At 36.7% G+C, this 23,195-nt stretch overlaps 1 protein-coding gene and 1 long non-coding RNA gene across 6 annotated transcripts in view; one reads left to right on the top strand and one right to left on the bottom strand.

Moving 5' to 3' along the window:
* Window positions 1-1,128, bottom strand: part of LOC108406046 (uncharacterized) — a 43,141-nt gene extending 42,013 nt beyond the window's left edge. For both annotated transcript variants that reach the window (XR_001855344.3, XR_012126805.1), the window contains exon 1: window positions 1,008-1,128. This is a non-coding gene — a long non-coding RNA (uncharacterized lncRNA). The remainder of the gene's footprint in view (window positions 1-1,007) is intronic.
* On the top strand, window positions 1,053-22,372 carry ZFP82 (ZFP82 zinc finger protein). Of its 4 annotated transcripts, none has more exons than XM_037013829.2 (7): window positions 1,053-1,194; window positions 6,105-6,216; window positions 6,529-6,614; window positions 7,980-8,133; window positions 8,229-8,355; window positions 9,402-9,491; window positions 16,932-22,372. In XM_037013829.2, exons 4-7 carry the CDS (start codon window positions 7,999-8,001, stop codon window positions 18,281-18,283), a joined length of 1,704 nt encoding a protein of 567 aa, XP_036869724.1. In that variant the 5' UTR covers window positions 1,053-1,194; window positions 6,105-6,216; window positions 6,529-6,614; window positions 7,980-7,998; the 3' UTR covers window positions 18,284-22,372. The 4 variants fall into 4 exon arrangements, with proteins under 4 accessions (XP_036869724.1, XP_036869726.1, XP_073082359.1 ...); XM_073226257.1 differs by lacking the exon at window positions 1,053-1,194 and adding an exon at window positions 1,222-4,623; XM_037013831.2 differs by lacking the exon at window positions 7,980-8,133 and having other exon boundaries at window positions 1,054-1,194.
* Window positions 22,373-23,195: the final 823 nt, after the last annotated feature.

The following is a 23,195-nucleotide window of genomic DNA, read 5'->3' as shown; positions in this document are numbered from 1 at the left end:
TGAGTCTTAAGTTTCTTGCCCTCCTTTAACAAAGGGAAAAGAATGCCTGATCTAGAACCCAAGATATTTGACAGCCTAATCCTGGGCTGTCTGCTCTTGCTGTACCGCTTCTCTTTAATGTAAAGATGTTCTTTGTCTTAGGGCTTCTTAAATCTTCCCAATAAAATCGCCTTAACACTAAGAAAGAGGGAAAGCCCACTCCTAGGAATCTGGGGCAGATGCAAATCAACTGCTGCACGACAGGAATTTCCATTGAAATCTTACTTTAAATCTTAGTTATAAATATAAATCTTATTTATATTCTCCATAACAAACCTGTGATTAATTGTAAAATAAATGCATAATTTCCAGAAAAACCAGTTTTTCACCAAATTCTTCAGCAAAGCTAATGCTCTTTGAGGATACAGCCCTCCTTTCTGTATCAGCGTTGAGGAGAGTGAGACTCCTGGTCACATCCCATTCCAGATAGCCATCTACAGTCCCGCAGGAACAGAACAAAACACACCCGCCACACAGGCGCATCGTTTCTCAGACGCGTACTGAGTGACTCAAATCCATGGTCTGCAGGGAGGGCCCAAGGAAAACAAATATATCAAAACAGCCACACAAAAATGTTCAATTAGACACGTTCACAGAAACACAATCTCATGCACTCAGTTTCACAGACCCCCCCACAACATTCTGTCCTGCACAGCCTGACACACAACTCCAGTCTTAAATAAACCTTCAGACCGCATCTCGGTCCCCGCAGACGCGCCGTCTCAAACAAAAACCTCACCCAAAGAAAAAAATCGAACCTAGAACCACTCCAAACAGACGCACAGTGCCATCCCTCACAGAAAGTCGCCGGAGTCCCCAGTTAGCCCCACGGAGAGTGACGTTTGTGCACAGCCCCGTAACGAGCCAGCGGCTCCTTCCCGCCCCATCCCAGGCCCTGCCACTACTATTTCAGGACAAAGAGCCGGGAACCCCGCCCTCTCTGGGGCCCAACTGCATCTTGGGCTTACTCAGCTTGCTGGCTGGAATGATGCTCCGCCTCCTGGGGCTGGCTGCGCCTGCGCACTCAGGGCGTACAGCCCGAGCTCCCGACAACCCCAGCGCGCGGCCCGTTAGCCTCGGAGGCTGTGGACATGCCTGAGGCGTTGCATCCTCGCTTCCACTGGGCAGCGCCGGGAGGCGAGACTGGCGCCCCAGGTGAGGAGCCCTACCTTTGGCTCGGGGAAACAAACCAACCGTCCTTATGAAAGGCTTTACTGCCCGGGGATTAGGAGAGGGAGGGGCAGCGTTACTGCAGTGCACAGCGTCAGGGGTGGCGCAATCTCAGGCTCAGTGTGCGTGACAAACGACGTTGATTTGTGTGTCTGTATGTTCGTGGGCGTGACGGGGCTGGGGTGTGGCATCGCATCATGTGCCGTTGTGAGGCTTGGACTGATGGCTCATGGCGTTTGTGTGACTGGAGCTGGCCGTGGGCAGTGTAACTGACCCTGGATTCACAGCTGAATCACAGACCTCTTAAAGCACGGGCTCAGCCACAGAGACATTGCGCCGGGTCAGAGATCTGAACGAAGATGAAAGACTTCCAGCAAAAAAGCTCAGGCCCGATCTTGGAATAAGAATATTAGAACTGTATGTGCGCCCCAGGCTGGCTCTGGTAGTGGTCCCACCCCACTACATGCTGGGGCTCGCGCGAGCCCACGCACTCACAGTTCGCAGGGCTCCAGCTGCAGGTTTCAGGGCCACGGAGTTTGCTCCAGGAAACTGCTGTGAAGTCCGATTCCAGTCCACACATCCGCGATCCGGGCGTTTTTCTAGTACTGGGAAAAGTCAACGGTACTTTTCTCTCTCATTCGTTGTAGGGAACAGATGTGGTCGTGGCGTGCCATAATTTAGCCAGGCTGGGCTGGGTTCCAAGAAAGGCCTGTTCGCTAAAGATTCCCGTCTTTCCCAAGTCCTGTCAAACAGAAGAGCTCAGAGGCGGAGGTGGAATGAATTGCTAGTGCCCATTTAAAAGTTAATGTCAAGGCGAGCGAATATTTCCTCTTGTTCTGTGAAATAACATTTTTAGTTTTTAGGACATGGGAACATTGATTCCTTCCTAAAAGTGCTGCCCATTGAGTGATACCTAGACCTCTTCCCTCCTGCCTATATGTACACATCCATTTGGCAGGTACTTCCCATTACTTCTGTGAGCTTTCTTTTTGTAACAATGTGTCAAGTTCTTTGGAAACTGTCTGGTACTTCATAAGTACTTAGTAAGCATTAGCTATTTGTTGGTAGGTAGTGATTTGGGACATCTGCCTCCAATAAATAAGAAAAACGATCTAATCAGGAAATACCAAGCTAATTGTGGTGGGCATTTCCTAGTTTTGAAGAGTAAGATGCTCAAATGGTGTGGAAAAAGAATTCTTAGCCAGAGATTATTTAAAATCATTTGGAGTTTTCAGGGAACCCAAAACTCCTTGCAAATTGTATGTAAAATTGTTGCAGATATTTGTTAATATGCCATTTTTCATTTTCATAATTTAATGAGATTATCAGATATTATCCAAAAAGATTCACATCCACTAGCCTGGAATCAGACTAATATCTGAAAATGTGCATTGAGATAATAAAATTAGTGTCTAACAATAGAAAATTATTAAATAAATTACACCTCACTTATGTGCTGCAATTGTATGCCATTAATATGTGAACAGTGAGAAATGAAAAAAGTAAATGATCAATTTTAAGCAATAGTCATGGTTTTGAACAAGATGACTCAAGAAAATTATAATTATGTATATCTTTTAATAAACTACAAATTTGTAAGACATTTTGCAAGGATTGTATCAAATACCAAACTTTAACTATTCCTAGAGAAACAGAGAGAGAAAGCATATATTGTGTACCCAATACTGTCCTATTTTGGTATACCTTTAGTAAATTCAGGAATGCTGCTTACCTTGTGTTCAGTTACAAAAGAAAGATAGGGAAGGTAGCTCCTTGTTTTGATTAGCAATAAAGAACTGATAAGTGTTACTTATTTCTGCCATGTTGATTTTTTTGCTGAACCCACTCATGTCACAATAGGCCTTTAGACTCACACTTTCTCCCCAGCTCTGTTTTTTATTTGTATGAAAATAGCTTATTTTTGTTTCTGATGATAAGTTTATTGTCTTAAAAAAATGCAGAGAACTAAGAACTTATAAAGAAGAAAAGTTTTAATTGCCCATAGTTCCACCATTTAGAGTTAATGAATATTACTATTTTGATGTTTGTTTTCCCAGATACTTTTTTCTGTGTACTTTTGTGTATATGTTTGCTTTACAAAATAGAATCACAAATATTATTTAAGGAGATAAAGATTGTCTAACACTTTGAAAAGGGAGTCTAGTGCAATCATAAGATTTATATTGCTGTGTCTATACAGAGTGAGTGGAGTACAGTGGTTCCCCTCTAATCTGAAAAAGTAATGTGCGCTTGTCAGGATAATGGAGGCATTTACCAGAGCAACAAGTTATCAAGTAAGATACCCATTCAGAATCAGAGACTTTTTTTAGTGGTTTGAGGTTGCTCCTCTTTACAGATTTATAGCAGGGAAAAAAGTGGGAGTAGTGATAAATATTCAAACCTGTTATACAGAAGAGCTCGATCAAATGTTTTTAATGTGTTTGGTATGACACCTTACATCAGATTTCTTGAGTTTTATGATAGTGAATGGGAGTCTCTTTGGAGCTGCTAGGGATGGAGAGAAAGGGGGCCATGCTCTACTTCTTGATTTTTGTGAATCTTTTTTGCTAATATTATTAAGTAAGAAGAATTACGTTCTCAAGCTTGGTTCTAAAATTTATTAATGATATAGGAAAGAGAAGTTCTGAAATTTCAGAAAGCTTACTATATGAAAAAGAGCCTAGTAATAAATTATTGAAGAAAATTATTTAAGATAATTTATCAAAAATATTAAAGATAATTTTCTTTAATAAACGGTATGATGCATGTAATGATTTTCATGTTATTCAGTGCTTGTAATGAACCATTTTAAATGCTTTATATATATTACATTACTTAACCTTCACAACAACTCTATTAGATACTGTTATTCTCCAGTTTATCTATGAGGAAACAGAGGCTTTGAAAATTAAGTAACATGTCCAAAGTCTCCTCGTTGATAACTGTCAGAGCTTAGATTCATATCCTGGATCCTAACAACAAGGCCTGTGTTCTTCATGTATAGGAGTCAACCATCTCCCAGCATTATCCATATTCGTTGGTAAACCTCCTTGCATATATGCCCTTGTGTACTTCTACAATATTTTTGAGGTTAAGTTCCTAGAATGGAATTTCTAGGTTGAATCATCAGACATTTATAAGTTCTCACAATATGCCTGATCCTCTCATCTTGTACTTATACTTGGGGAAATTAACATGTCTAAAATGACACGGCTGCTACTCTTGAGTTGCTTATTATGTATCAAAGTCCATAAACCTCTACAGGAGTAAGACTAAGTGTGATGAAAGTTATTGAAGAAGTCAGGTGGCATAACTTATTATAGGTCATTCCTGGGAAGAAGAGGCATCATCTGATTATAACAAGAATTGTCAGGTTGCTGCTAAATAATACTAAATCCATGGGACTTTGTGGAGGTAAGTGGATTTTATGTAATCAGCTTTGTGCCTTACAGTTTTTAGTCTCATGATGTTGATACAAAGTGAGACCAATAGGACAGGAAGATTCAGCAGTTCTTTGGAAGGCATCATGGCTAAAATGACTGGTTCAGAAGCAAGACAAATGCATCAGCCAACTTATAAGAGGCAGCAGCAGTGAGATAAGGCATTGATGGAGGATGTTTAACCATTCTTTTCTAGGCAGAATTCTAACATTCATAAACAGACTTACAAATCACAGTTGGATCATATATTGGGAGCTAAAATAAATAAAAACAGCTTGTTTTCTTCCAAGTTCAAGGGATGACTGCTTTAAAAAGTGAGACTCTTTCACCAATTTGAAGAAAACTTCCTTTTTATAAAAATTCTAAAACACAGTTCTGGTATATATGGCCATATAAAACTGTGAAGTAAATGTAAGCAAAAAGAAGGAAATTAAGATCTCAATGTGAAAATAAGCAGTCTTTGCAGATTTTTTTTCTGTCAATGCCTCTTTATGCTAATGTATATATACTTTATAAATATAATCATAATATCCATTTTATTTTTCTAAAGGCTACATGTCTTGAATTTTTTTGTATATCCTTATATATTTTCTAAAGCTTAGCATTTCGTGAGTAGTATGCACATACTTATATATGTACATGTAGGTGTTTTTGCCCTACTGTAACAGGATCACACTAGTCACAACTATTGTTATCTTCATTCGTCACTGAACAACATGTAGCAAACATATTTCCATCTTCCAGTTAAAGATCCACATCATCATTTTTAAATGGCAAGTTTTTTTCAGTCAATGGATGCTTTTAATTTATTTAATTAATTTTCTCCTGAAGGACATTTAGGTTCTTTCCAGCTTTTTTTCCATTATGAAAAATGTCTGTCACCACACTGTTATATCTTGTCCACATATACATTTATTTTCTTTAATCCCCAAAGTAGAATTTATGTGTCAAAGGATTTGTATGATTTAAATGCTGCTTGTACGTATTTCTTAATTCACACAGTCTATAGGTTAAAATGTCCATTTCTCACAAACTTGCTAATATGGGCATCAGTACCTTTTAAAGTGAGATTTAATGTCTTTTGGTGATTTGATGTGTTACTTTTATTAGTGAGGAATAGAATAGAAACATACTCTATTATGTTTCTGTCATTGGAAGAAGAGATTTTAGGTTTCAGAGGCAGGAGCTAGTTTGAATGGGAGCTGACTTTGTGATTAGAAAAATAAGGATTCCAAATGCAACTTGGCTACTTATTAATTGAATTTCTCAAATGATTTCACCTCTTTTAGTGTAAAACTTCTGATCCATTGCATAGATAGGATAACTATTATACTATGTAGCAATCCTGAGGGTACAGTTAATGTATGTAAAACCTATTATACAGAAGTTCTTGATGAGTAGATATGTGTTACTGTCTGCCTGCTGAGAGCATGAATCCACACCTCTTCAACCTAGGTTGTAAGAAAGAGAATGGCAAATGAAGGCATGCAGGAAAGCAATGTGGATGATTCTGACTGAAAAGAGTGATGAGCCCAGAAGATTCTGGAAGTTATTGTCCTGGCTGCAGGTAGGCAGGGCTGTCAGTGCAGTAATTTGGCAATGATAATGGCTGCCAGGGTTGGTTCCTAATGAATCTCTTTGTATCTGATGAATTCCATCAGGCTGTGAGGCTTTGAAAGAGATTCTGGTTTAGATGATGTGTCCACTTACCAGCCCTGGAATTTTCAATTAGGGATTAGATTTGTCCAGACTCCCCATATTGCCCTCTGTGTGTTGGGGGGTGGGGGAGGGTGGGGGAGGGGGGAAGGACATACTGATTTGAATATTTTCAGAGTTCTGAGAAGTATCTGATCTCATGATCTCTTTTTCCTCCCCTTAGCTCTGGCCTCTGTAAGCTCTGCTTCTCCAGCCTAGTAAACCCCAAGGCGAACTGACCGGTTCTTGAATTTCTAAATCATGGCCCATGTAAGTTACTGTTTCTCCTTATGGAAATAACTGTCATGTTTAGGTTGCAGGAGCATTGCCTTATCCTGAAACTTCCTACCTATGAGATCCCGATCTAAGGATCTTCTCTCAATTCCTTCAAATCCAGTGAGGCCATGAGACTAAGCACAATGTCTATCCTCTGAATGCTGTTTTTTACAGTCATTGTTTATGTATTCATTGAACAAATCATTCAGCTACTCCTGTATGTGCTCAGTCTTCTGCTAAGAGCTGCAGTGAGCAGAAATGAAATCCCTTGAGGGAGATGTTTGACCATCTCTCAGGAGCTGATGAGAGAGGAGGGGCCCATTTAACTACTCATGGGAAAACACAGGACCTTTCCATACTGGAGTTTTCCAAGTACAGCTTGTACTTGAACAACACAGATTCACTTACATGTGGATTTTTTTTCAGTAAATATATTGGAAATTTTTTAGAGTTTGCAACAATGTGAAAGGACATTTTCTTATCTCCAGCTTATGCTATTGTAAGAATACAGTATACAATACATATAAACATACAAAATATGTGTTAATTGTTTATCAGTAAAACTTTTTAACAGTAGGCTATTAGAAGTTAAGCTTCTGTAGAATCAAAAATTATAGGCAGATTTTCCACTTTGTTGAAGGGGTGGGTGCCCCTAATCCTTGAGTTGTTCAAGGGTCGACTGTATATAAGATTTGCTGCTGGTAGCCTCAGCATCAGCCTTTGTGAAGCTTATAGAAGTGCGTAGGGATGTGGTTGGGTCTTTCATGCAGAGAGATCAGGGATCTTTCTTGGGAATCCCTAAGAGTTACACAGTAGGAACAGGGTTGAATAGGATGTGCTAGCCTAGAATGACATCTTTGTGATTAGGGATCATCAGTATCAAGAATCTATATCTGTATCTTCTGACTCAGGAACAACTAATGCACACAGTAAGGGATGGAAAATCATAGCAAGTGAGAAGGTCAGATACAGAAGTAGTTGTAGATTCTCAGAGTTGAGGAGAACTGTAAATATTTTTTATAGATCAAAAATATGTAAGTATAATGATTATCCTATATATCCATTGCATAGACTGTTATACAACCATTTTTTTAAGTTCATTAAAGCATCTGTCATAAATTGGAAACTGCATATGATATGATCTGATTCAGTGATGAACTTGAAGGAAATTCTTTAATTGTATTCAGATCCTTTTCTAACATAAGATATTGTAGGGAAACTTTTTAAAAAAATTTGTTCTTTAAGGGGAAAGGGTGGAAGAACGCACATTTCATAATTTATGAAGGAGACATATAGTAAGTAGAAGGCCTTATACAGTATTTCATTTAATTGGAAAATTGATTTTATTTTCTTTCCCAGACATGTTTGGATAATTTAGATGTGCCAGACTATACAAAAGGCTGCATCTGTAGCAACAGGATTCTTCGAGGACGCGTGGGCATGCTGCTGCCGGTGCACTGATTTCCTAACTCATGTTACAAGTTCCAGCCCGAGCCTCTTTGCTTGCTATCTGGTCTGTTTCCTGCAGTATCTCTTCCCTCTTTTCTCCTTCCTTCTTAAAGCAAATTTTCTTTAATTTCAGTTGTATTATATGGTTTGTCATTTCAGGGATCAGTGATGTTCAGTGATGTGTCTATAGTCTTCTCTCAAGAGGAGTGGGAGTGCCTGGACTTAGAACAGAGGGATCTGTACAGAGATGTAATGTTAGAGAACTATAGAAACTTGGTCTCATTGGGTAAGATTATCGGCCTCTACTAATTCAGACTCTTTTCTCTGTAGTATCAACTTTTTTCTCTGGAATTTCAGGAATATCTTTAAAGAACCTGTCTAAATTTCTGCTCCCTGTACTCAGGGGAATGCTTTGAGCTTTATTCGTTTGGAAGTGAGCACCTCCATTAAGCATTTTCATCTTTCCCATCCTTAAGTGGCCTTCAGGCCTTCCTTAATGATGGAAGAGCTGGATTTGAAATCTGGGTGGCTTACAGCCTTACCAGTGTCAAATAGATCACATTTCGCTTTGTGTATTTGAACTCAGAATTGCCGTAGGAGTTTTGTTATTTGTTGGTATACCTGTAAGGAAAATAGCTTCTCTATCAAAAGGACACATAATATTTGTAGTGATAAGTTGGATCAACAAGATTTATTTACATTTCAAGAGAACTCATTTCTTTTGTTAATAAACACACTCACTTTTGCCTACTTTTATAACTGAAAGTTGAAAATCCAAGAACTTTGCACTTAACATTGTATGAATATCCTAAGAAATAACAATAAATGTCTCAGGATGCTTCTTATTTTCCTATTGGCAAAATAGCAACAACGATAAATAATAGTTAATAAAATTAATGTAGCACTTATATATATTCTAGGCAATGTTTAGATACAGATATGCATTATTATAACCTTCTCAACAATCATGTACAATAGGTACTATTATTATCCCTATTTTATAGATGAGCAAAATAAAGCGTACAAGTAACAACAACCTGGGATGTTGCATATTTGAATCCAGTTGGTCTATGCTCTCAACCACTGTGGCCTCTTAAGAAAGAGGACTTGTATGAATATAAATTAAAATAAAACCTTTTTCTCCCTCTTTAATCTCTATTATGTAACCTAAGTATTAATATTTTTAACCTCATTGCCCTTCTGTGTTCTAAAGACTTTATCAATTATCATTTGACCTGTAGTTTGTTAAAAATTTAACCAAGACTGAATCAAAGTAATTATGAATATATTTTAAATTTCCATATCTCCTTATGTTTCTTTTCTTTTAATCAGGATGCTTCATTTCTAAACCAGATGTGATTGCCTTATTGGAGCAAGGAAAAGAGCCCTGGAAAGTTGTGAGGAAAGGAAGACAATATCCAAGTGAGTAAGGGCCAGTTGTGCAGGGGGACGCCATCACCAGAGGAAACTGCCCAACTCAGTTGGTCGGAGGCATACCCTTCTGATGTTGTTTAGAAAGTGCCCTTTAATAGTTCCATGGCCTGAGGAAGAAATTAAGGTCTTAGTTGGTGACAGTAATAGAAGTACTTCTTTGTGCCATTTACGACTCTTCTTTTTTCTCTCCAATTTTCCTTAACCTTTGAAGGGTGCGTGGGATATAGATGCTATTTCTTCATTCCCTATTGACAACCATTCTACCTGTATTTTGATTCAGTTGCTTTCTTTTTTCCGTTGATAGAAAGAAAGAACTTCCTTCCTCCCTCTGAGCTAGGCCCTACCTAGACATTATCAATCGGTGGTAAACAAGACCAGTAGAATCCCTGTCCCCATGGAGTTTACCTTGTAATAAGAAACATAGTAACTGTAAGTAAATAGAAAATGTGATGTCAAGTAATAAGAGAGTGCTATGAAAAAAGAAGAGTAAGGGAATAGAACGGTGTGGGATAGGAGGCTATTTTAGTTATAGTTAGAGAAGCTTTTTTTCTTCTAGCTTTTCTCATAAATTTTAAATGAGGAACTAAAAGACTGCAAAGAAGAAAATATGTTTGATGTTGTAATAACAGATCTTTTATCAGCTATTAAAGTTTCATTACTCTAGATTATTCTAGAAGATAGATCCTTAGATCACAGAATATCATTCTTATTTGCCTTTTTCCACACAGGCGTATGTATCTACATTCACATCAGTAAGAAACATGAATGTAATAGATTATAAGGAGACTGATCCCTTGGTGTAGCTTCTACCTCTGTGCTATTTTCATCTCTCTTTGAACCTCTTGTTTAAAAATGCCCTTAAAATTATTTATATAGAGACATACATTATCATTTTGTATTTTGCATTCTGTATGTTTAGGTTTGTCTGAGGAGACGTGTTTTAGTTTAGAGGTTCTTATTTGTAACAATAGTGTCATTTCATTGCCCACACTCTTTATAAATGTTAGTATCTTCTGACTCACTGTCTACCAAAGGAAAGAAAAACATGCTTTTTCTTCCAAAATCTTGCTTTTTTCTTCATTCACACTTAGGTAATTAAATGAAATTTAAAAGTATTAATACAAAAAAAAATCAGAGGTTCCAAGTGAATAAGATGATATCAGTTAAGCCATGAAACATTTAGTCAAACTAACAACTGTTGATTCAAAGTTAGACATTTTAAGCAATATTATTCTTTTTCTTTTTCTTTTCTTACTTTCTTCCTTTAAATAAGTTTTATTGTAGTATAATATGCATACAGAAAGGTGGACAAATGAGGAGGGGGGGCTTTTTTGAGGAGGTGATATTTGAAGAGAGATGTGAAGTAAGGGCCCAAGCCATGTAACTCTCTAGGGAAGGAGCTTTCTGAGCAGACAGAAGAGGCTGCAGGAGGAAGACAGCTTTGCATGTTTGAGGAAGGAGAAAGGTCCTTATGGCTAGAACCAGGGGTGGAAGGAGAGAAAATAACGACATGAGGTCAGAGTTAGGCAAGGGCTAGATAATACAGTCATTAAGAGAAATTGAAACCTAGTCTGCTTTAGGGTCTAAAATGATCCCTCTGGTTTAGTACAAAAGCAAGAAGGACCAGTATGGAGGCAATTTCAGCTGTTCAGCCTGTAAGTAATGGTGGTTGGGATAGAATGGCAATGGTAGGAGGTAGTAAGAAGTTGTTAGACTTCATATGTAGGAAGGTAGTGCCAAAAAGAAGACGCTGAAGGGACTGTTAAGTGTAGTATGTGGGGAAGAGGCATCAGGGGAGGAGATAGGGGTGTTAGCTTCCACTGCTGGGTGAATGGTGGAAGCACAGTGTGCAGAGGTGGGGAAAGTAGGAAGAGCAGGTTGGAAGGTAGACACTGAGTTGATGTTTTGGATATCTTAAGTTTGAGGTGTCTTACTATTCTTTCCAGTTTGAGATGTTGAGTAGGCAGTTGAAATACATACACCTGGAGCTCAGGGAGAGATTATGGCCTGATATACATCTTGGGTGTCTTAATTTATGGTTGGAATTTAAATCTGTGGGTCTGAGTGTGATCATCTAAGGCAGGCATGCAAATAGAAGAGAGCAGCTAGGGGAAGTGGCCTGAGGATTGATTCATGGGGCACTCCACCATTTAGACCTTTGAAACAGGGGGCAGCAAAGGAGATGGAGAAGGAGCAGCCACAGATATAAAATAAAAATGTTCCAAAATAGTAGGAATAGAGAATGAGGATTGAGAATTAATCCCAAATTCTGGCAAGATGGAGAATGCTTGTGACCTTGTCAAGAGTTATTTCAGTGGAGTCAGGTTAAAATCTGGCTGGAGTGACTTAAGAAGAGAAGGGTTGGTGAGTCAGTGATGAGAATAAGCACGGGACAATCCTGGAGGAGCCTGTGTGGAGGGAAGCTGGGAAATGGAGTTCATAGTTACACTGGGGGTATGGGTTATAGGCTCTGTATTTCATGATACACTAAATCATTTTTATGTGCTCATGGGAGTGATTCTGTAGGTGGGGGAAGTTAATGTGAGAGAGAAAGCATGGTTGTGGGAGCAGTGTCCTTGATGTGGAGCTGGAGGAGGGCCATAGGGTCCAGGGAACAAGAAGGAGTAAAAGGGAAAACTAGTCAATGAAGGCAGGTCTGTCGGTCTGGGTGGAGAGAAGACGGCATATCCTTCTGTTGCTGCTGTTTTCTCAGTGAAGTCAGAAAGATGACCATGAATAGAACGTGAAGATTGCTCAGCAGTAGTATTCTGTATTGGTTTATTCAGAATGTGATTGATTGGTTATCAGAAGTACAGTTCCTTGGATTTTAGGTTTGATTACTTTCAGATCTTTGTATTCCATCCCCAGTGTTCAAATGCAAATAGGACTTCCTTGGAACTAAATCTATATCCCAGACCTTCTTATATCAACAAAGCAAGGTGGTTAATAGTAAAATGCCCAAACAGACTAAGTAATAAGTCCAGGTGATTTATGTGACATTTTCCATTTAATTAAGGCTGATTCTCTTACAGAGGGGGAATCACATTTATGCTTTTTTTATATTTAGATATTTTTAGCTGATTAAAGAAAGGGTTTATGTTTTTATGTTTCACATCAGCAATCTTTATTAATACAGTAGAAATCCTTTGATTAAAACGAACTAGTATTTGGTCTGTTAACTCATAAAAATGGGTCAGATATTTCATGTACACACCACGAAAGTATTAACTCTCGACATTAAAATGTGTGTCTGTTTGCCAATACTTCGGAAATTTGTCCAAGCCTGCCTTTCTACTGTGTCTCATTAATTTTTTTTTTTTGGTTCAGTTTTTTTTTTTTGTATCATTACATGAGGAACATTATGTTTACCAATTCCATCACCAAGTTCCCCCCACATACCCCATTACAGTCACTGTCCATCAGCATAGTAAGATGTTATAGAATTGCTACTTGTCTTCTCTGTGTTGTCATTAATTTTTTATCTAAACCACATACATAATCCATAGTCTATTTCTAGTTTGAAATTTTTTTAAGTATAACAAGAACCAAACCTCAGTGTGAATGTAGACTACATCTTGATTGCTATGTTTTCCCCCATCTTTTACTGTTGGCCCTCCCACACTTAATTTTTGACAGCTGTGATTTCTAACTGTGTATATTTATGACCAGTTTTTCCAAAATGTGCAATTTTATTTTTGTAGAATCAGGCTCTTCTCATAGTTACTCATGAATTTACATGTTGTTTAATTAGATTAGATTAATCTAATTCTTCAGTTTATTCTTTTTCTAATTTTTTAGAGGTGGGGGTAGTGAAACCTGCCTAAACTTGTTGGGAACAAACACAACTGAATTAACGCTGCTGTCAGCTGGGCCCATCCATGTGACTGTACCCCCAGAACATGACCAGCCACTGACTGGTCTCTCGTGCCCTGTCCTCCATGTCTGTTGCCTACTCTGGAGACAGACAATAGTAGCTGCTCTCTGGCCTACGGGAGATCATCTCCAGGATTCAATATACCTGTCAACTTTGAACACAGTATTTATTCTGTTGTTAGCCATTGTCTTCACACCTGCTTGACTTCTTGGCATGAATATGTTTGGTAAGCCACTCTCACCTTGTGCAGAGAAATCTCCCTTTTGTGAAAATGTAAGGTCAAATGCTTCACGAGTGTTTCAGAGTTTTCCTCATGAAGGTTATGCATATATTTTATTTATTCTTTTAGTTACTTTCATGACAGATCTCTTTTTTTCCCATGGTATTGTTAAATGTATCTATGGAGGCTAATAATTTTTGTATTCTGATTTTATATCCGACTACCTTTCTTAAATTCTGTTAGCACTTGTATTATTTAAACCTCTTAAGTTTTCCAGTCATGCAATCATATCATCTGGAAATACTGCTTTACTACCTCCTTTTAAATTCTTCTGTTTTTTTCCCCCTAATATTTAATTATGTTGACTAATAACTTCAAGGCTGCCTTTTTGTTCAGATAATATATATTTTATCATTTTAAGGAAGTAATCACTCCTGTTTTACTGAGGTGGGTTTTTTTAGTTAGGAAAGTACATTTTTTAGTTGTCTTTTCAGCATCTGTAGAGTTAATCATATGAGTTTTCTTTTCCTTCCTTAGCTCTCTTAGTATGTCGAATTATTCTGATAGATTTTTCCCATATTGACCACTTTAATCTTCTTTGAATAAATAACACTGGGTTTTTGAACATGCTATTTTATTAGATGTTTAGAAGTTTTACATCAGTTTTCAGAAATTATTATGTAGTTTTCTTTTTATGAGTGATCTTTATTTAGTATGATATTACTTCATGAAAATAGTTTGGAAGTCATCCTTTTCTTAGTTCTCATTCTAAATAGAATTCAGATAGCTTGTTCTTTAAAGCTTTAGTAACCTAGTAACCTTTTTAAAGCTTTCTTCTTGGGATTAAGATGGTAAGTCTGACCACATTCTGTTTGTTGTATGGAAATTAATCTGTTTAAGCATTATATCTGTTCTGGTCAGTTTGGGTAAATTATATCTCCCTAGAAAATTACTTGTTTCAGCTATGTTTTAAAATTTATTGGCAGAATAATCTTTTTTTTTCACTATCTGCTCTTTTCATTACATTAAATAATGGTTTCATCTGTTTTGCTTTTTTTTTTTTTTTAAGGAATGTGCTTTATGTATTGGTTCTTTTTTCTGTTTTCTAACTAACCTAATTCTGTTTTTATATCACTTAATTTCTTCTGCTTTTCTTCAGTTTATTCTTTTTCTAACTTTTTAGAGTGGGATTTTTAATACGTTTTACTCTTTCATTTTTATTGCTGTATTTGTTTTAAATTTTTTCTAAACATGATAGTTTATTTTGTATACTAATTTAACATAGGGTTTTTAAAATTACTACCAGTGTTTTCTAAAAAAAACACTATTTTAGACCTTATTTCTCTGTTGATCTAAGAGTTATTTAATACAGACTTATAAAATTTGAAGTGAGTTTAGTTTTTTTATTATTATTTCTGGTTTTAGTAGAAAATTTCTATGTAATTTCAATTTTTTTATATAGACCATATTATAATAATTAAAAACATTATTTTTTTTTTGTCTCTCACACTCATCTCATTCAGCACTTAAGTTTTCCTGACATTTCCTCCTACTGGCTTACCAGCCTCTGGTTATATCCAATATGATGTTTGTTAGCAAATTTTTTCACACTCAAGTGACTACAGGCCCCTTAATCTCTATTAGTGAGTTCCTTACATAGCATATCTACTTTTTTTTCCACTAAGGATTTCTTAAGAACTTCAGTAAGGTGTAAACAGGTTTCCCTGTCTGAAAAAAATCACTGGTACACATTTCTAGGAAATGCAGGAATGGCCTTGCCTCTGAGGGAATGGAAGAGAAAAGACCTGAACAGGGGGATAAAGGAACAAAACCAGCTGAGCATTTGTAAAATAGATAAGTTAACAGAATAAGCTTAAAGAGAAACTGAGTAGGTTAGGTAGAACTCCTTGGTTCTGATATGGAGCCAAAAAGTAACCTGTAGCTATGTGAGGGAGAGAGTGGACATAGGGTATAAGCAAAGACGGTTGTATAGGAATATACATCCTCCACTTTCCATTTATATGTTTAGTTGGGTGAGTAAAGGGAATATTTAATCATTGTACTAATGTGTGACAGATTAGAGGCAGAGAAATATATTCAGAATAGGTATGTAACTATGGGAATTAGATAAATGAAATCTATTATGTGCTGTTGATAATGGAGAGTCATAGAAATTCTTACTGCCCTTTAGGTTTAGGGGTAAGAAATAAGCAGAATCAAAATGGCAAAATTAATAATTATGTAATCTCAACATAGATATTTGTTGATATCCATATGTGATATAGATATAAAATAACAACATAGTTTTAGATACTAACAGTAGAGTCAACCTTAAAGGAAGTGACTTTTAACCTAAGACCTCAGGATGAGAAGGAACCAGGTATGCAAAGCGCAGTCCGAAGATCTGTGAGGTACAGAGCAGACCGTGAGAAGTCCTGAGAGATGGAAGTAAGTTGGACATATTCTCAGATCTGAAAGGGGACCTTTTCAGGTAGTATAGCAAGAGGACAGTGATTTGAGATGATAGGTTATTGGTAAGTACGGGCCTTTAAATGAGAGGAATTTTTATTTTATTCTACGAATAAAGAGAAATAGTTGGAAAAAGTTAAGTATGAACTCTCAACTTTTCATCTCCATCAGAATCATGTGGAGAATATTAAATATTGGATTGCCTAGGACTGTAGAATCTGTTCCAAGTGCTTTCACATAATGTAGGGGGTCACAGGGAAGGCAGAGTACAGCACAGAGAAGAGAAGTAGTGACTCCATAGCTTCGCTACGCTGAGGGACAGTGACTGCAATGGTGTGTGTGTGGGGAACTCGATAATATGGGTGAGTTAGTAACCACAATGTTGCTCATGTGAAACCTTCGTAAGATTGTATATCAATGATATCTTAATAAAACAAAACAAAACAAAAATTTCAATTTAGATGTCCCTTTTTAACAAATTTTTTTCAATTAGTTGAACCAAGTGATACCCAGAGTCTTATGGACTTCTCCACATCATCCTGTTCTCTAGTTATTAGCATTAAATAAATATGAATTAAAAAAGAAGTACTTTATATATAAACTCAATATTCATTACAAGTTCCCTGGTGACTCTGATCTATATCTCAGTTTGAAAACTACTGACTTAAAATGTTTACTAAATGACCAATCTCACTTTCTTACACGAACTCTCATTTTTCCTGGTGTTCTCTTATGCTTTTTTTTCCAAATTGTTTAACAATATTTTTAGAATTTCACTGGGTGCTACTTTGTCTTTTACTTCTATTGTAGAATATTACTTCGTTTAGAAAAAAGATATTACATGATCGCTCTTGTTTTCTTACAGATTTGGAGACCAGGTATAAGACATTATCTTCAGAAAATGACATTTATGAAATCAGCTTATCCCAATGGAAGATAATGGAAAGAATTAAAAAACATGGCCTTAAGGGCCTCATTTTAAAAAATGATTGGGAGTCCAAAAGAAAATTTGAAGGACCAGAGGGATATTTTGGCCAAGTGAAAATTACATCTCAAAAAGTGTCTTCTTATCAGAAACGTACATCTCTTATGCCACATCAGAGAATTCATTTTGTTGAGAAACCCTATGAATGTAAGGAATGTGGGAAGGCCTTTAGAGTGCGCCAGCAACTTATTTTTCATCACAGAATTCATACTGGTGAAAAGCCCTATGAGTGTCAGGAATGTGGGATGGCTTTTAGACAGACTGCACACCTTACTCGACATCAGAGGCTTCATTCTGGTGAAAAAATCTATGAATGTAAGGAATGTGGAGAATCCTTCATATGTGGCCCAGACCTTAGACTACATCAGAAAATTCATATTGGTGAGAAGCCCTATGAGTGTAAAGAATGTGGGAAGGCTTTTAGAGTACGTGGACAACTTACTCTCCATCAGAGGATTCACACTGGTGAGAAGCCTTATGTATGTACAGAATGTGGAAAGGCCTTTAGACAGTATGCACACCTTACTCGACATCAGAAGCTTAATATTGGTGACAAACACTATGAATGTAAAGAATGTGGGAAGGCCTTTTTGTGTGGCTCTGGCCTTAGGGCACATCACAAACTTCACACTGGTGAGAAACCCTATGAGTGTAAGGAATGTGGGAAGGCCTTTAGAGTGCGACAACAGCTAACACTCCACCAGAGGATTCACACTGGTGAGAAACCCTATGAATGTAAGGAATGTGGGAAGACCTTTAGTCGTGGTTACCATCTTATTCTTCATCACAGAATTCATACTGGTGAGAAACCTTATGAATGTAAGGAATGCTGGAAGGCCTTCAGTCGTTACTCACAACTGATTTCACATCAGAGTATTCATATTGGTGTAAAACCCTATGACTGTAAGGAATGCGGGAAGGCTTTTAGATTACTCTCTCAACTTACACAACATCAGAGTATTCATATCGGTGAAAAACCCTATAAATGTAAGGACTGTGGGAAGGCCTTTAGATTGCGCCAAAAACTTACTCTACATCAGAGCATTCATACAGGTGAAAAACCCTTTGAATGTAAGGAATGTAGAAAGGCCTTCAGACTTAATTCATCCCTTATTCAACATCTGAGAATTCATTCTGGTGAGAAACCCTATGAATGTAAGGAATGTAAGAAGGCCTTCAGACAACATTCGCACCTCACCCATCATCTGAAAATTCATAATGTAAAAATGTAAGAAAGTCTTTTTAATCCCGTGTTGTAGGACACTATGAATGTAGTAATTAATCCCCTTTGCTTCCCTCATACATGCCACCTGGGCATGGCGTAAGAGGTTTTATATAATTAAAAAAACATGGTGGTATTCCACCACCATTCAAACCTGATAAACTTCACATTCATTCTAAAAAACTAATCCTATTAATACAACAAATATGGTAAAGTCTTTTAATTTGTAAGAATCTGTTATTTTGCCTTGACATATATTGGTTAAGAAATTGAGCCATTTATGTTCTGTGGAATTGCCCACATGCTGGATTTGGCTGTTTGCTTCTCTGTGTCATTAATTTTTTCCTTTATTGGCCAAGTTTCCTGTAGGCTGGCAATTACATTTAGAAACTAAATTATACCTCTGGCTCAGTATTTTGGGCAAGAACATGTCACAGGTGGTGCTGTGTGCAGATGTTGCATCACATCAAGGACACAGCCTGGCTGACCTAATTTAGAGATGTTAACATAGATTAATAGGCTCCCTCATTCTGCTCAATTTTTTAAAGGCTTCCTATCAATCTTTATCACCCTGGTCTTTGCATCTATTGATATCACTGCCAAGATCCATTATGTCATAAATTAGTATGGTTTCTCAAAATTCTTTTGACCTTTAATAGCTACAATTCTCTAATAATAAGAAACTTCTCTTCAACTTCTGGTTGTCTTAAAATATAGTTCTTAAAGGTAAAACACTTCATTTTACCTCTTCATTTATTAAAAATGCCCTAATATACTCTATAGCTGACCAATGCATTTGTTAAGAAAGAAAAGCTATCAAAGGCTATGGGGGTCATAAGGACACAGGAGCCCATTTGAAGGCATTACCACAGACCTAAGACAGGACAATTTGAGCATTAAAAAAGGCTACAGTGTATTTTTTAAAATAAATGTAGTGGTTATAATACACATGACTTAATTTCCAAATAGTTTTTTAATGTTATCTTTTGTTAATTTTAAGTTAAATTTAGACTGGGGCCAGAGAATATAGATTGTAGAATATCTGTTTTTTTAAAGAATAAATTGAAAAAGAATTTCTCATTTTCATTATTTTAACAAAAATAAGTTAAGTTCAACAGGGATAAGGGTTAGTGGAAGGTATTTACATACTTATTGCTCCCATTGTCTGTCATGTGAATATTTAGAAGAGGAACAGTAATGATAACAATAAAAAATTCAGTGGCTTAAAACAACCATTTTATTATGTATCTTGATTTTGTGGGTCAGGAATCTGCACAGAGGCTCAGTCGGTTGACATTTGATGTCAACTGAGGTCACTTTGTGGCACATAGCTAGCAGCTGGTTTGGAGGATCCAGAATTATTTCACCAAAACTAAGACGCTCAAATGTCTGATGTTTCGGGGGACACATCTGAGGCCGGCTTACTTAGCAAGGTGCTTCTCCCTTTCTGTGTAGTCTCAGGGCCTCTTCACGTGCTCTCGTCAGCATAGCAGCCAGATGTTTTAAACATAACATTTCAGGGTCTGAACTTGAGTTTTATTTCAAAAGATGAAGTAAACTCTACCAGTAAAGCCTGGGTCCAGAAACTGGCACAGTGTACTTCTACTGTATTCTACTGGTCTAAGCAGCCAGTCTGCCCAGATGCAAAGGGAAGGATGTGGATTCCATCTCTTGATGGAAGGAGTGTCAAAGAATTTGCGACAATCTGGATTCTGCGACAGCACTGTAATACCATTTTACAACTGAAAAAGTTACAGCACACAGCAGTTAACACCTTGTTCAATATAATACAAATAAGAAAGTGATGGGATAGATGATCATAGATTAGGTCAGCCAGGCTGTGTCCTTGATGTGATGCAAGGGCTGCACACAGCACCACCTGTGACATGTTCTTGCCCAAAATATTGAACCAGAAGTATAATTTAGTTTCTAAATGTAATTGCCAGTCTACAGGAAACTTGGCCAATAAAGGAAAAAATTAATGAAACAAAGATGCAAACAACCAAATCCAGCATGTGGGAAGTTCCACAAAATAAATGGCCTGATTTCTTAACCAATATATGTCAAGGCAAAAATAACAGAATCTTACAAATTAAAAGACTTAAGGAACTTAACCACTTAAATACAGTGTATACAATGCATTGGAATCCTTGGGTTAAAATGTACCCAACATTTGTTTTAATCAGGTATGGTAAGATGCACATACATGGCAATGATAGTTATGAAGCAAGTTTATCTTTAGAGATGCCTTGAAAAAGGAGGCACCGCATGCCTTGCAAGGCTTTATTATGAAACAGGTAGGGGGAGGGCAGAGCATGGCTCGGAGCCTTTACTGAATTTTTCCCCTCAAAGGAATGGGTGACACTGGGTAGGTACACTGAGCAAGTTTAGGATTGAGTAGTTGTAATAATTTTGGTGGGCTCTGAGTTTAGGGGTGGCCCCTCCTCGTCTGTACCTGGCCCTGGGATGATTTAGGGTGGGGTGATATTGCCTTGGTGTGTGAAAGTTTGATCAAGGAGATAGTTGGGGTATGGGCTCTGAATTGGTTGGTTTGTATAGGTATGCTCTCAGGGAAGTCAGCTGTCTAGGAATTTGCTAGCCCTGGGAGGGGTACTCTCTCCAGGATCAAGTCCCCAGATGCCAGAGCATAAGAATACAGAAAATAAGTAAACAAGGTCAATAAATTGTGATTTGTACAAATAGATAAATGTAAGCCTAGAGTGGGTATTAAGCAATTACTGTTTTGTTAGGCATGATTGTGGCATGGGTCTGGATGTTGGTGTGTGTGTATTAGAGATCCTTCTGCATTAGAGATCCAACCTGAAGTAGTCAAGTGTGAAATTAGGTCTATCATTTGCTTTAAAATACTTGAGAGAAACAAAAAGTGGGCTGAAAAACTCAAACAAAATTTGCAAATTGTTGCTAAGTGTTGAAACTGAATAATGGGTACACAGGGTTCATTGTATTACTTGTACTACCTTTGCATACATTTGAAAATTTCCATAGTAAATTTTCTAAGTAGAAAATCAAATCTAAAATGTTAGACTACTTAGTGATACATGATAATGTGATGTCTACAAATAAAAATTTATGGGAAATGAAAAGGCTACTTGGTAGAAAATTAACCTGAATGCACTTAGAAAAAAAAACCTGGTTTGAGGAACTAGTGTTTGTCTTATTCACCATTCTGTCCCCCTATCTACAGTATAACAGGCAATTGATATAGATGTTGAAAAAAAGAAGCATTAGCTTAAGCCAGAAAATATATTTTTTAACTAATATATTTTTTAAACTTCAGTAGCAGGAATTTAAACAATAAATGCAGAAATTAATGTAATAATTAATAAAAGACTTTATCCAAGGATGATCTCTTTGAAAAGACCATTAATATAAAATTGGCAGTTATTATTTGAGGGAAAAAAGATGACTCATTTATGGCTTTAGGTATGGGAAAGGTGAAATAATTATATATATCAATGAGATTTAAAGTTTTTAGTTACATGTATTACTACATATATTTCAATATGTATAAAAATACAATGAACTATCTAGAGGAACCTAAATAATTAAAGTTGCTCAAGATACTGTAATGTGAAATGATTTACCAGGAATATTCAGGGGCCTGACCTGTTGTCATTTAATTAGCTTTTCAGATTTTAGTTTTTCTAATGTACAATGTAACAATGTTGAAAAAAATAACAAGATGCAGCCTTAATATCTTTAAAAAGAGTCTTAGCTTCATCAGCTTTAAAAAAGGAATGAATTATTTGAAAAACAGTTACTCAACATTGAAAATTTTCTACCTTCCACAGAATAAATATGAATATTCACACTTCATTTTCAACGAAAATTCTGTGATGTCACTGTAGTCATACATAAAGACTTGTACTTCTAGGTTCATTTTGTTCAGAGTGGTCAGACTGGGCGGATGTCATTGAATGTTCATTCACCATCTAGAACAAAGTATGTCTTTCCTACTCATGATTTCAAATTGCCTTTCATTTGTAAACAGTATATACAATGTTTACACAAAAATATAACCACACCAAAAAAAGTATTTTAAGTGCTATAATAAAATTAATTTTTGCTAATAGGCCAATGTGTTTCTCCTGCCTAGTAATATTTTCAATGTTAAAGAGACAGTATATTAACTCTGGAGACAGTATATTAACTCAAAATTTCTGAAAGTGTTCCACAAAACATTAGTAGTTATGGTACTTGAAGAAAGTTATTTTTGTGGTCAAACAAGCATGGGAGTTCTGTATACTATAAATATTTTTGGGGAAAAATCACATTAAGTGCCTAACAATAGATTATCAAAAAAGTTTCATCTTACCTAATCCAATGTATCACAGACATCATTGTGGAACTCCCATCCTCAATACCTATTGCAGATGTGATTTTGCTTTGGCAGATGTTGCCATAACCAGAAGAAATGGCTTCAAGGATAGAAATGTCAGCATTATGGCAGGTGTATTGTTATCTGTATGGCAAAGAAAGCAATTCATAGCATGTTACCCAATCAGCTGCTTACATTTTTTTAATTAAAAATTTTGATTTTCAATAGAATAGAAAACCCCTAGCCCTATTCTTTATATTAATACACTGATATGTATTTAGGCCATTTATTGATCAATATTTAGGTTATATACAATTTCTTATTGAAAGATACCTTACTGAATATGTTTGTTTCTTGGTAGACATAAGCAAGAATTTCTCTGAGGTACTTTTATCGAAAAGTGGGATTGCTCAGTCACAGGTTATATTCACTTTCAACCTCACTAGATATTGCTGTAGGAGTGGAGAACATCATTGTAGTGCCAATTTACAATCCTTCAAATAGTAAAGTATCATTTCCTTCTATCCCCATTTCTGGTATGTGCTTTATAGTGAGTTAAGCACCCTTTCACATCTCTTCATTT

The sequence above is a fragment of the Manis javanica genome, chromosome 17, assembly GCF_040802235.1.
Source record: "Manis javanica isolate MJ-LG chromosome 17, MJ_LKY, whole genome shotgun sequence".
Lineage (NCBI taxonomy): Eukaryota > Metazoa > Chordata > Mammalia > Pholidota > Manidae > Manis > Manis javanica.
This window is presented reverse-complemented; position numbering and strand designations above follow the sequence as displayed.